At 27.6% G+C, this 14240-nt stretch overlaps 1 protein-coding gene across 2 annotated transcripts in view; it reads right to left on the bottom strand.

Annotated features, from left to right (window-relative positions):
• Window positions 1–14240, bottom strand: part of LOC107440435 (multiple ankyrin repeats single KH domain) — a 75944-nt gene that overhangs the window by 53882 nt on the left and 7822 nt on the right. Inside the window, exons 2-6 of one of the 2 annotated variants that reach the window (XM_043049254.2) lie at window positions 8548–8889; window positions 5162–5309; window positions 3597–3741; window positions 3184–3516; window positions 676–818 (exon numbers count right to left, since the gene is read on the bottom strand). In XM_043049254.2, coding sequence (XP_042905188.1) covers window positions 676–818; window positions 3184–3516; window positions 3597–3741; window positions 5162–5309; window positions 8548–8663 — 885 coding nt within the window. In that variant the 5' untranslated portion in view covers window positions 8664–8889. Of the gene's footprint in view, window positions 1–675; window positions 819–3183; window positions 3517–3596; window positions 3742–5161; window positions 5310–8547; window positions 8890–14240 lie in introns of those variants that run through there. The other variant, XM_071182114.1, reaches the window with a different exon arrangement.

Below are 14240 nucleotides of genomic sequence, written 5' to 3'. Positions count from 1 at the left end.
AAACATTAAATCAAGTTAATTCGATGAGCTACCCATAAGTTTCAATTATCCATAGTTACTAATACAAGACAGAATAACTAAACTTTAACTGGCCATAACTAAATTCTAGCATTCTTAGTTGGTTTAAGCCAATATATACAGTATGGATTATCTGTGCAACAGTTCGTAGATCTTGTACTTTCAAAGTAGACATTTAATTGTCTAATCTTAGTCTCATTAAATTTAAAAGTTTACACTACTAGTGTGAAACAAATATATTAAATTTACAAAATACAGATACGATTACATTTAAATTTATGTGATGGTAAATTTTCAAAGAAGTTGTGTGAAGAAAAAAAATTATCAAGTTAAAATGATCTGCAAGTTCAATATTAGGATTAATTATTAAAAAATATTCAAAAAATGCAAAATTCGCATTTATTTATTTTTCAAAATATTTTTTGTAGCTAATTTTCTACCTTACAAATCACAAAATTTTAAAACATTGTTAAAGGTCAAAACTTGCATTATTACTTATTGATAAATAATGAAATTATAGGAATAATAGTAGTAAGGTCAAATGGAGCAAATACGTATGCAAATAAATATACTTTACTAACAAGTGCAGAAAGTTAAGTTGCCTCATTTGTCTTAGATAGCACATTAACTTAGCTAATAATGAACTTCATAACGAACCTGCGCGCCAGAATCTAACAATAGACGAGCAACTTCCACGTGCCCATCCATCGATGCCTCCATCAATGCTGTGTGCATTTCGTCAGTCTTGTGCTCACGGTCAGCACCAGCTGCCAAAAGGAACCTAACCATTTCTAAATGACCTGTAGAAAGAAATGAACTTTAATCGAGCTGCAAAATAGATAATTTAAGACATACATTAAAATGATTAACTTCATAAAATAAGGTGAAAAACAAAAAAAACAGCTGATCCAAATAAAAAATTTAATCACCCACAGCTAACAAGTCCCAGTTAAAAGACAGTAAACATTTAGTATTTCTTTCAACTAAACTTCAAGTTATTTAGCAAAATTAAAAATACAACAATATACATAATCAAAATGTTCATTCTAAAAATAAATAGGAGAAATACAAATGCTGAATTAGAAAATAATTTGCATTTGAATAAATTTTTTATAATTTAAACAAGAGAACATTAGTTTTTGAGTTATTTTATGCCAAAATCAAGGATATTTTTAATACTGTGTGATTTCATTTAAAAAAATATATTAGAAGAAAAATTATAATTTTTCTACAGTTATGTTCTCCAAAGTTATAAACAATAAGTCCAACTAAATTTTTCAACATATTTTCGAGTAAATAAATTGTGGTTCCTTAAGAGTGAATATTAATCCACTCCAATATTTTGCTTTTCAATAGTCAGTCTTTTAGCAGGTTAAACAAGCAAGCGAAGCAACATGAACAGTTATTCATTCATAAATATTCATGCGAGGATTGGCAGGCAATAAAGAGCAGAAAGTGTAGCCTCTAATATAATGAAAATCATCAATAAAAAATATTAATTATAAAAATTGGAGTATTAAACAACTAAGGAGAAAGCAAGCAAAGTGTTCTAAAAAGACCTGAGCAGTTTTATTGCTTAGCAATAGACCTAAAAGTAACGACTCACCACGTGGCGAGTCAACACAAAAAATTGGAGACTTAAAATAAACAGGTAACTTTTTGCCGTTGATATCTTTGAAAAATAGTTTAATGATAAAAATTACTTAAACTTAGAAAGAGACTCTGGAAAACAGAATTTTCATTAAAATGATCACTGTCACCATTCAAAATTTTGATCCTTCAGAATCTATCAATTTGTGGTGGTAAAATTAAGGTGAATGAAAAGTTGTAATGTATTCATTAAATGAATTTTGTCAGTAAGTTCAATTAAGTTTTGACACATATTTATATTACTTTTATTGTTGAATTAACTTTTTATAGCCAAAGATTATTTCTAATATGGATTTATTTATTTTTAATCAAATTTAATCCATATAAAAAATTTTTTTGCAAAGTGGCAATTAAATTAAAAGGATCAGACACCAACTAATTAGGTTTCAAAAAAAAAGTGACTATGAAGTCATTGGAATCTATCAGCCACTGGGGTTACCAACTGAAAATTTAGTTGGCAAGTAAGAGAGAGCAAGGCTCAAGCTCCCTAGTATTTTTACCTTGATAGTGGTACTCATAAAGTAGTACTTACATTACTAACACAATGTTTTAAATAGGGCGACCTGTCCTATCTGACCTTTGATCCCTATAAATGTGTCCTTTTTGTGAAAATAAGCGCTATCCCTTAAAAGAACTGCCTTTTTACTCATATTCCATTTTTAAAAATTAATAACTCACTGTTTAAATAATAATTACAGACAGGTAAAATTATATGTGATTATAGGTTTAATTCTGATTACTATTGCAAATATTTATTTGTTAGGGTTATTCTTAATTGGTTAAATTTTCAAAAGTTTCTCTTTTTTTCAAGGAGTATATTAATGAATGTTTTAAGTTATTTTAAGTTATTTTAAATTATTTTTTAAATAAATATTTTTTTTAAAAAAATGCACTTTTATATGTTTATTTCTTCATAATTTTCAGATTGAATTATAAAAAAAGCTTTCAAGTTGTTTATCAATTAGCAAATTTTTCTTCAGTTTACTTTTTTATGAAAAAAATTTTTGCTCAGAGATTGTCTTTTAACATAATTTTTATAAACTACAAAATATTTGTTTATGATGTTTTAGAATTACTTTTGAGATATATATATATATATATAAAATAAAAAGGGTTAAGTTAAAAATTATTGAGGATCAAATTCAGTTATTACATAATATTACACAATTTAATTAATTTTTACAGTGTTAAGTGAGTGCCCTTTTCTGTGAGAAAGTGCCCTGACTTTTTTTATTCCTAGGAAGAGCTCTGACTAAAAAGTTTCTCTAGATAGCTGTACTCCTTTGCTACCAATGTGAAAAAATTATTTGTAGATAGCTGCATGTAAATCTAAACGGTTGATTCCATTGATTTTTTAAAATTGACTTATGATTTTGGAGGTTCTACTATACATTTCTATGTATGAAATGTATATGTCTGTCTATGTACTGAAATGCATTTCACATTTCAGTAACATTAAAATCTCTAATGTATTAATATCTAATTATAAAACTGAATAAATAAGAAACAGCAAACCTTTGTAACAGGCCAAAGTGAGAGCGCTTTCCTTAAACTCATTAGAATGTGTATTTATGCTAGCCCCTCTTTCAACCAGAAGTTTTGCAACTTCTACATGACCAGCACTGGCAGCCTCCATTAAAGGTGTATGACCATTTTCATTGTGATCTTCCACTCTAGCACCAGCATCAAGTAAAACCCTCACAATATCTTCATGGCCTGCTGCACATGCAAACATCAGCGGCGTATTACCTTCCGGACAAACTATAGGTGGCATAGCACCATGCATCTCCTGCTGAGCTTTCATGTTGATTTCTTGATTTTTTACTTTGGAACTTTTCAATTTTTTCTCTGAAATACATATGCATGTGTTATTACCTACTACTGAACAGTATTTACGTATTTAAGAAACAATGAATTAAAATTAGAACCTTGAGATGTTTGGGCATTAACATCAGCCCCATGCTGAATTAGTAGTTTAACTATATCTAGATGTCCAGCATTTGCAGCCTCCATTAAAGGTGTCATGTCTTTCAAACCTCTATCCTCCACATTAGCTTTCATCGCAAGCAGTAACTAATAATATAAATTATTTATTATTAAAATATAAATAAAGAAATTATAAAACAAAAAAGCTTATCCAATTAATGACAGATAATATCAAGCAAACTAAGAGGACAACCATTGGTGTCTTATATCTAAGATTTAGTATATGCTTGAAGAAAACAAATTTTGGCAAAATTGGAAACTATTGAAAGCTGAGTTAAATAAAGATTAACTTGTGATCTTATATAAATGCTTTAAAAATACTGATAACAGCAATTTTTTTTTTTTTTAATTTTTAATCATAGGTTTTGTCAATTCTTCTCAATCCAGCACCAGCTAGATCAAATTCAAGCACCAAATGTGCGTGTAAGGATAAGTCTGAGTTCTAGATTCATACAACTAAGAATATGATCTGCAAGACTGATCATGAACTCATGAAGATAAGAGGAGGGCAGTGTTTTCAGTTCAAAAGACCAGAAGAAAGAAGACTGATTAGCTCCTTTGCCTATATGCTTTAGCTGGGCATAATGGAATGGCCTTCAAATCTCGGATGGCCCTACCAGGATATAACTTCCGACGTACTTTGTCCATTCCACCTAGTGGCATCCATGCGCCACGATGAGGCAGCAAATAGGACTTACGAGTTTAATTTCCACACAACAAATATATGATTACTTTTTATTTCCAAGTGCACTCCTTTTAAAATACTTCATACATAAATTTTGTAATGAATTTTTTCTCACAAAAATATAAAAAATTAATTTCTTAAAAAAAAAAAAACTATTTCAATTAAAGATTGGGGTACCTTATATTTAAAATTGAATTGTAGAGTTTAGTGGTCAAGTGCCAAATTTGCTATACTGTGAAAAATGTCACTATATATTCTAGATAAAACACAGTTATATAAACTGCACCAATTTTACAAACATTTGTAGATTCAAATGAACTTTCAGCTTACTGTGCAAAATATCCTCAATTCGAAAATCTATCTGATGTCATAAAGCATAAAAATATCATTATTCTTTGTTTTGTTTTATTTTATCATTGTCTTGTAAACTGTTCATGCACTGGACAACATAATGATGAAGGACCTGACTTGTGTTTATACAAGCCATAGACTTGTTATTCTAATACAAGACCAAAATTACATCATACAAGCCATAGACTAGTTATTCTAATAAAAGACCAAAATTACATCTTGGTGAAATTATCTTTACTGGTGATTTCAAATACATTTCTTACATGGTTTTTCTATTGTTCCCTCAAAATTTAATTTTATTTTGCATTTTTTATGCAAGCAATTACAAATGAAAGTTGAAATAGAAAGATAAAATTATCCCTTGAGATGGACAATTTAGCGTAACAGACCCATATGCGGCTCTCGTATTGTCCATGCTTAAAATAGAATAAAAGACAGAACAGGTTAAGCCAAAATGAAATAAAAATTTACCTGAGCAAGTTCATAATAGCCAGAAGAACATGCTAACGACAATAGACTTTCACCTTCTTCAGTCACTTCATTAATATTCTTGCCTTCACTGAGCAGCTTTTTTACAGTTGTAATATCACCATGACTGCAAGCTTCAGCAAGTGTAGAACTAAAGTGATGTTCATTTATCAATATTTATTATTTTTCATTTCACACTAAAATTGTATTTTAAATATACTACAAAATAAATTAAATAAATAACATAATTGTCTATTGTTGAAAATACTATACATTGAAGGAAAAGCATAATGAACTTATTCTATTTTTCTCCTTTACTCTTTTATAGGAGGGGGAGAAAAATGGAGTTTAGGTAGGATTGAAGTAGGTGTTATATGCAAATTAACTTTAATTTTTACAGAGTGACATTGGTAAAAAACCAATGCGTGATATAGATAGACGACATGATTATATTTCTTATCTAGCATAATATTTAAAATAGTGAACCATTAAGTATGCTTTCATTACAGTTAAAAATTCAGCATGGAGTTGGAGTAATTAATACATGCGTAAAAATAGACAAAATATAAAAATGCATTATTTTTATATTAAAAATTAATCATTTTAAAATGCATAATCAAAATAAAAGTAGGTTAAGACAACACAATACATTTAAACTGAAATGTCACCTTTTTTGTGTTGCATATATAACATATTTTTTGGTAGATAGGATTTGTCAACTTAGAAATAGTGCACTGGGGAGATTAAAAGGCAATAGAAATATAAAGTTACCTAACTAACAAATTTAATTAAAAAACTAACTTAACTAAAATAAATTGTTATATGCCTATTTGAGAAATATTAGAAAGGCATCAGGAATATATCCTGAGTTAAAAAATTACAATGACACAAATTAAATAAAATTATATTTAAAAAAATCCATCCCCCTTTTTTTTAATGCTGCCTTGGAGATTTACAGCATAATTGCCATACTAAAGTGTGTATACAATGTCTCTAAAAGTTGCACCACCTGTCTCAAATACAGTTTTACATAAAAATTTATAACATATCATTTCATATTATAATTAATAATTATATTATATATAATTTATATACTTCAGGAAAAATTCTACACATTATTTTACAAACTGAATAAAGATTAGAAAAGATAAGACAAGAATTTAGACAAGATTTAATTGAAAAAAGATTTTTAAAAAAAAAAAAAAACTCGGTTATAGGAAGAAAAGTTAAGAATGGTGTCTAACGCTAATAAAATAATTTAACTAGAGACAATTGTTTAAAATCACCAAGAAATGCACAGACATATTGTGACAGAACAGGAAAAAGTGACCAAGTCAATATCTAGTAAAAGATTATGTGTTAGTCATTTAACCATGTGTAATCTTTTGAGGAAAAGAGGGAGCTGAATCTAATACCCATAGCCGTTAGCAACATACCAATGCTATATTGACATGAGACCAGATGACATTTTTTTTGAAAAAAAAAGGGGACAGACATATAAAGACTTAATAACTCACTTCTGCCAACAACTGACTAAGTCAATATTGGTAATATACTCAATGTACTGTAACAAGAATTCCATAATGACAAATGTTTTGAGGGTATTATCAAGAATTAATAAGAAACTTCCATTATCTTAAATGTCAAATAATTTTATTTTACAAACTGCAAAAAATATATAATTGTAATTGTCAACATAAAAAAAATAAAAACTATTAACACTATATAAAATTTTTATTGTGCTATGGTTATAAGTTATTCTGCAAGGATACAGATCTTAATAGTTCACCTCTAAATGAAAATTTTTCTGCAGAGGATTTCATTGTTCTGTGGTGTACCTTGCTGTCTTTTTAAGAAAAATAAAATCGCCAGAACCCCTTTCCACTTAAAGAAAAGCTACAAAAGCTGAGATAAATATATTTAAACAATTAAAAAAATTATCACTTTCTAGAACAGTGCTTTAATCAAACAATATCTAAAAGCATATACGAAAGAAGAAAAAAGTTAATGAAAAGCATAACAGAGAGTGGTGGGATAGTCTGTAAAAAATAAATTCTGTTTCTAAGTCATTAGTTTTCCTAAACATTAAGTTTGACAGACATATCATTTTACCTAAAGTGAAATTAACAAATAATTAATAAACTATTTTCAGATACTTAATAGCATTTTGATTTTACGCTTAGCATTTTAAGTCAACGTTTTAAGTTAGTTTATTCTACTGAGCTACAATAACAAGCAATTTATATTATTGAGCAAGAATAAATGCATTTCTTTTATTGATATTAATTTCGCATAAAAAATTTAAACACAGAAAATTCACTGGTTTAGTAAGCATTTATGAAAAAAAATTCTCACAATCACTCTTTTGACAAAAACACAAGACTTCACACAAATTTCACAGCTACTAAAAAAATAAAATGCAAATATACATTACAAGCATTGTAAACAAGCACAAAAATTACATGGAATACAAACGCTGTTATTATTAGATCAAACATTATTAATGAGAAATTAAAAAAGTTTTCCAGTGTAGAAGGATGTATGAGAGGTCTGAGAAGCATATTGATCCTAGATAACTGAACTTGAATATAAGTTACTCTTTAACTAATCATTTGATTCATAGACTACAATTTGAAAATTTTTATTTTATACATTTATATATATTATCCAAAGCAATTTAATGTGGATGATGGGAAAGACTTACATTTTTTAAAATTATAGATGGAAGTTGAAAGTTATAAATATTTGAAACTTAAAATGTTAAAGTAACCCAAAACTGAAAAAAGATAGTAGTCTATGAAACAATTCCTTAGTTATCTTGAGTTAAATATATATGTATAAATGATGAGGTTTAAGAAAGATATATTCTGAACAATACTTACAGTTTAAAAAAAAAAACATGGGGACAAACAAACTGTAAAGCATAGAATGAACGCAAGCTCACAACCAGTTTCATAAGGTATAATAAAGCGTTTTAAAAAAATTAAATCAGTTTCCGGACATAAAACGTTTAAAAAATTAAGCCAGGAATAATTTGACTTCAGCATGTAGTTTGTAAATTAAAGTAAAATAGTTATTAACTTTAAAGCGATAATATTTAAAATTAAATAACCGGACCATGAAAAAATCTATTTAAATATTTTTTTCACAATCAAATAAATGATTAAGTCTTCCAGTTAAACTCGTTAGTTGGCATGTAGTATCCTATCAATTAAATGTCCTGACACATTCATTATTTGTTTAAATATATTAAAATAATTACAAGCATGCTGTTAAGAATGAAAAAACAAATCAGCCAATTTGATTCACGATAACAAAACTGTCTTTAAACGAAACAGCATTGTCCGAACCCTCGCATGAATGCATGTTTATTAACAAATGCAACCTACCATGGTCTCATTCGACTAAGGATAACCGCAGCTTCGTCTAAAGCACAATTTACAGTGGAAGACAACTTCTTCAAAACCTCCTGATTTGTTAATAAGTCATCCGAAAAAGCAATCATTTCGAAACCTGAAATAAAAGTTATGTTAAAAATAAAGAAAAACTAATCATTTTAATACCTTGTTCGAAACTTTCCCCAATACAGCCTCTCGGCACAATGTTCTAAATTTTTTTCACACAGACCATCACCTGTTCTCAGGAAAAAAAAACATGATATACATAAGGAGAGGAAAGATTATTAAGTAAATAAGTCTTTAATCAATTATTTTAATAACTTAATTCTTAAGCTATTTGCTCTTTTCAAAAATTTTTAATAATTAAATATAAAAATTGTTTCACATACTAAACTACAACATAAAAGAATATAAGATATTAAGCATTAAAAAATATTTAAAATAATCAGAGCTAAAACACATATAAGGAATACTGCTCGTACTCATAGTGTTATCAAATAAAAATTATAGAGACTAAATTCATTCCTCAATAATTTTTGAGTGAAATTTAAAATAGAAAGGTTAACTTAACAGAAAAATTTAAAAGATTCCAGCATAATTTTATCAATAAAGCATTGAACACTTAATAATTTTTAAATAATCTATCAATTTATTAAAAGTCTTCATACTAATATTAAATTTAAAATTTATAATCTAGTTTAAAACCTCTCTAATGATATAGTTTTAAAGCGGAGTTGCATTATAGTGTATTACAATTAATTTTACAGGGAATATGCCAGATTACAGTTGTGTAATTTAGTGGAATTTAGTTTATTCGTCATTAAAAAGAATTCTATGATATGATTGCTGAAATCAGTGATGAAAATTCTATGATATGATTACTGAAATCTGTGATGAAAATTCTATGATATGATTACTGAAATCTGTGATTAAAATTCTATGATATGATAGGAATTAATCATTTTTAAAATGGGAAGAAAGATAAATCAATAATTGTGAATATTAAAAAAAGAAAAGAAACTATCCTATGCAGATTTGAGACACAAAAATCTGGAATATCAATACAATAAGCTAATAATAAAGGCAATTAGGAGAATATATTTTTTATCAGGAAAATCAATACCAAGATAGCTAAGAACCCTATTTACGAGTATTTTCACTCGTTACGAAATTTTTGAGATAAACTCGAATCTTGATGCAAATTGACTTACTTAACCTATAAGTTATTTCATTAAATATCAAAATTAGAACCAAAACAATTTCAGGGAGAAACTTAAGTTTGGGACCAATTAAAATAATAACCTGGAATAGTTCAAGTTTTTACTGGTCACAAAAAATATAATATGGTAGCTGTCCCCTCTAGCATACAGACCCTTTTATTTCTGAATTACTATATACAATGGTCCCTCATTGTTGCTACTTTGTTTAAGATCTATAGCTAATGTGCTAAATTTATGGCTTTCCTCATTTCCTAATAGGTATAAATATAAGAACAATGCAAAGTTCTCATTAAGTAATGCAGAAAAATACCCTTTTCTCTTTTTAAGTATTAATTAAATTTTCAAAATTTGTATATCAAAGCAATAAAGCCAAAACTTAATTTTTATAAGTCAATTTTTGTTTAATGTTTTTATACTGTTTATTCATAAGTTGTTCACTGTGCAAATCAACTTTTTGAAATATTAATAAATGTTCAAAATTATCAACGCCTCTAAATGAAAAAAAAATTATTAAAAATTAAATTAAGTTTCAAATTTAATGTACTTCATTTTGTTTCATTAATCAATTTTATCAGGATATCGGGTCTGATAGGACTGATATAATTATATNTTGAAATATTAGTAAATGTTCAAAATTATCAACGCCTCTAAATGAAAAAAAAATTATTAAAAATTAAATTAAGTTTCAAATTTAATGTACTTCATTTTATCACATTTTCTACATTTTGTTTCATTAATCAATTTTATCAGGATATCAGGTCTGATAGGACTGATATAATTATATTAATACTGTTCATTATAAATAATTGTCAAAAACAGCTTTTTAAAGAAACTTTTAAAAGAGAACTTTAAAAATAAAAATAAAATACGGACTTATAGGTTACCTCAGAAAATTTAATTGAAATGCTAAAAGGAATTATTCAGGGAAAATAAAATGATATGAAAGATCAAATTATTTTATTAAAGATCAAATTAATCACATTCTCTGATATTTCTTGTTCCTAATTCTTCTGTTCTGTGGTCACCCAAACTTAAAAATATGAAAGATGCATAAAGTAGTGGAAACTTTCACGTTAGGAAGAATACAGGAAGAAATTTGAATTACATTTTACTGCACATTATAAAATTAAAATAAAAAATAACAAATTTATTAATTTATTACACTACTTTAATAATCAATAATTTAAGATTTCAAATGGCCTGAAAATAATTGATGAGTAACAAATGGAGCATTTACAAAAAACTAAGAGAAACATTTGTATTCGTCTTAACTTAACAGTTGGGCTGAAAAGTTCGTAGGCTAACATAGAAAAAAGAATTTCTTTGATAAAATTTCGTTTTGTTATTCAATATAGTTTCCTTCAAGGGCGATACAATGATTATAGCTGTCATATAATTTTTCGATACCATTTTTATAGTACGATTTATCTTTAGCCTCAAAATAGGCCTTAGCTTCGGTGATTACTTCTTCATCGGCGCTAAATTTCTATCCAGCGAGTATTCTCTTGAGGTCTAAGAACAGGAAAAAATAGCTGGGGACCAGATCTGGAGAATACGGTGGATGCGGAAGCAATTCGAAGCCCAATTCATATAATTTTGCCATCGTTTTCATTGACTTGTGACACGGTGCATTGTCTTGATGAAACAGCACTTTCTTCTTCTTCAAATGGGGCCGTTTCTCTGCGATTTCGTAGTTCAAACGCTCCAATAACGCTATGTAATAGTCGCTGTTGATGATTTTTCCCTTTTCAAGATAGTCAATGAATATTATACCATGAGTATCCCAAAATACTGATGCTGTAACTTTGCCAGCTGACTGTTGCGTCTTTCCACGGTTTGAAGTTGGTTCTTCTCGTGCAGTTCACTCGGCTGACGGTCGATTGAACTCCAGTGTGAAATTATGGAGCCATGTTTCACCCATTGTCACATATCGACGCATCAATTCGGGTTCATTACGATTAAACAGCTTCAAACACAGCTCAGAATCGTCAATTCGTTGTTGTTTATGGTCGATTGCGAGCTCATGCGGCACCCACTTTGCCTACAGCTTTCGCGTACCCAAATATTCATTCACGATATGTCCAACACGTTCCTTTGATATCTTTAGAGTCTCAGATATTTTGATCAACTTCACTTTACGGTAATCTAAAATTATTTTGTGGACTTTTTTGATGTTTTCGTCGGTAACAGCCTCTTTGGGGCGTCCACTGTGTGCATCGTCGTCGGTGCTCATTTTGCCTCGTTTAAACTTAGCAAACCACTTCTGAATGGTTGATTTTCCTGGTACAGAGTCCGAATAATGTTTCTCAAGCCTAGCCTTGACTTCAAGAGTATTTGTTTCGCTAAAAAGCAATGCTTTATAAACACAAGAAATTCCTTTTTATCCATTGCTTTTAAACTAACAAAAGTTGCTTCATTAAAAATACGATATCTCACAAACTAATTGTCCGACTGCTGTCAAATTTATACACGTGTCTTTCGAAGGTTAGAACTAACTAGAAATCATATGTATTTAATAATAGTAGCCCCATCGATGTGTCAGCCTACGAACTTTTCAGCCCACCTGTTAGAAGCATTTGTATAAATAAACAAAAAAGACATTCATTTGAAATTAAGAAAGATACTTCATTCAGGGTGGCCACTCAAAACAGATTTCAAATTTCCCTGATTTTTCCAGGTTTTCCAGGTAAAAATCTTAAAATTTCCAGGTTTGTGTTTTTTTCCTTTTTTCTTATAAAGTGTAGGATGTGTACAAGAAAAGTGTCTGTATTATAAAATATCTTATTCAAAATGTCATTTTTTTAAACATATCTTGAAAAAAAATTAATTTTCTTACAGGATATTTTTTCATTATTTTTTAATGTTCTGGTACAACATTAATTTTTAAAAAATTAAGACGTGGAGACAATAATATGTTTAGCTAGCAGAATATATTGTTTTTATTGAATAATTTAAATTTTTTTTATTGGATTTAATGTGTTACTTTAAGTAGTATTTGCTCAAAGTGTAGCTACAAAATGACAAAATCAGAATAACCAATAAAAGCTTGGATAAGTATTGTTTAATATATTTTCATTAAGGAAAAGAAAACCGTTTCAGGTGATTATATATCAATAATTTTTAATAATTACAGTGGCTCCCAAAAGTGCTCACTCACTTATAACTTATATTGAAATAGGTAATAAAAATTCAATAATTAAAATGAATATTTCACAATGGGTTTTTGATAATAAGATGTATAATCTATTCTTAGCAAAAATGCACGGAATATTTTAAAAACAAAACAAAAGTTAATTTTTTAATCAAATATTAACAAAAATGTTACATCACGAAAGTCATCGTACATTTAAATGTTTTGGATCTTAGAATTAAAATTATCGTCAATTGATTTTTTTATTTAATTATTTTTCATTAAGTTTTTCATTTCTTTATTAGCAATTTAGTATAAAAAATATAATAGCAAAATTATATTCTAATTTCTGCTTGTTAACTCCGTAATGTTTTATTTTATCATTTAAAAATGACTTGTAGTCGTAATAAAATAGACCAAATTTGATTATTTGTCTTCATAAGAGGTAAATCAGTAATGAATATGTTAAATTAGTTTACTGTATTCAATTGAACTGTACAATATGTGATAAAATGCTTAAAAGAAGGACTTTAAATCAGAGATTAAAATCATAAATTTTGTGGAAAAATTCATAAATTTGCAATTGAGTGTTGTAAAAGTTTCTGTAAAAATTTTAAAAAAATATTCTGCACGAATTTCACCTGACAAAAAAAAACTAGTTACACGTATTTTCAACCTTTAAAAGCTATTGTAGATGATAAAGTAAACTCCGCTAAATGTTAATTTAACGAAAAATTAGATTACTAATAGACTGAGTTTTTTCTTTAAAAGTGTATGATGACTTTTGTGGGATAAAGTTTTTGTCACTTTTTGATGACTGATTCCTGAAAAATAAACTTTTCCTTTGTTTTTAAAATATTTCAGTTTTGTTAAGATTAGAACACATTTTTTATCATTAAATATACATTCTGAAACATTCATTTTAATTAATGGATAGTCTTATTTCATTGAAAGTCATAAGTGTATCAACACTTTTGTGAATTACTGTAATTACAATTTAATATAAAGCTGTACTGTATACTGCATTATACTGTAATTCATCTTACCAGTGCTTTTTATAAAATTCACTGATCATATTTTCCTTAAACCAATATCTCAAGTCAAATTTTTAAATAATGGTATTTTGAAATAGCATTTTTATTTTAAGAGATTCAGTATAAAAAAATAAATGTCAGAAATGTAAAATTGTCTAATTTTTAGTTCTATACTCTATAGAAGAAAAAAAATAGATAAAATTCCTTAAAATTTATACTTTTTTGATTTTTTTTCTTATTTGAAATTAAAACATTTAAAGAATTCCAATCTAAACACACAGTTTTTTAGTTTAGCATAGT

The sequence above is a fragment of the Parasteatoda tepidariorum genome, chromosome 6 (genome assembly GCF_043381705.1).
Source record: "Parasteatoda tepidariorum isolate YZ-2023 chromosome 6, CAS_Ptep_4.0, whole genome shotgun sequence".
Classification (NCBI taxonomy): domain Eukaryota; kingdom Metazoa; phylum Arthropoda; class Arachnida; order Araneae; family Theridiidae; genus Parasteatoda; species Parasteatoda tepidariorum.
Note: the sequence above shows the minus strand (reverse complement) of the source record. Positions and strands in the feature narration are given on the sequence as shown.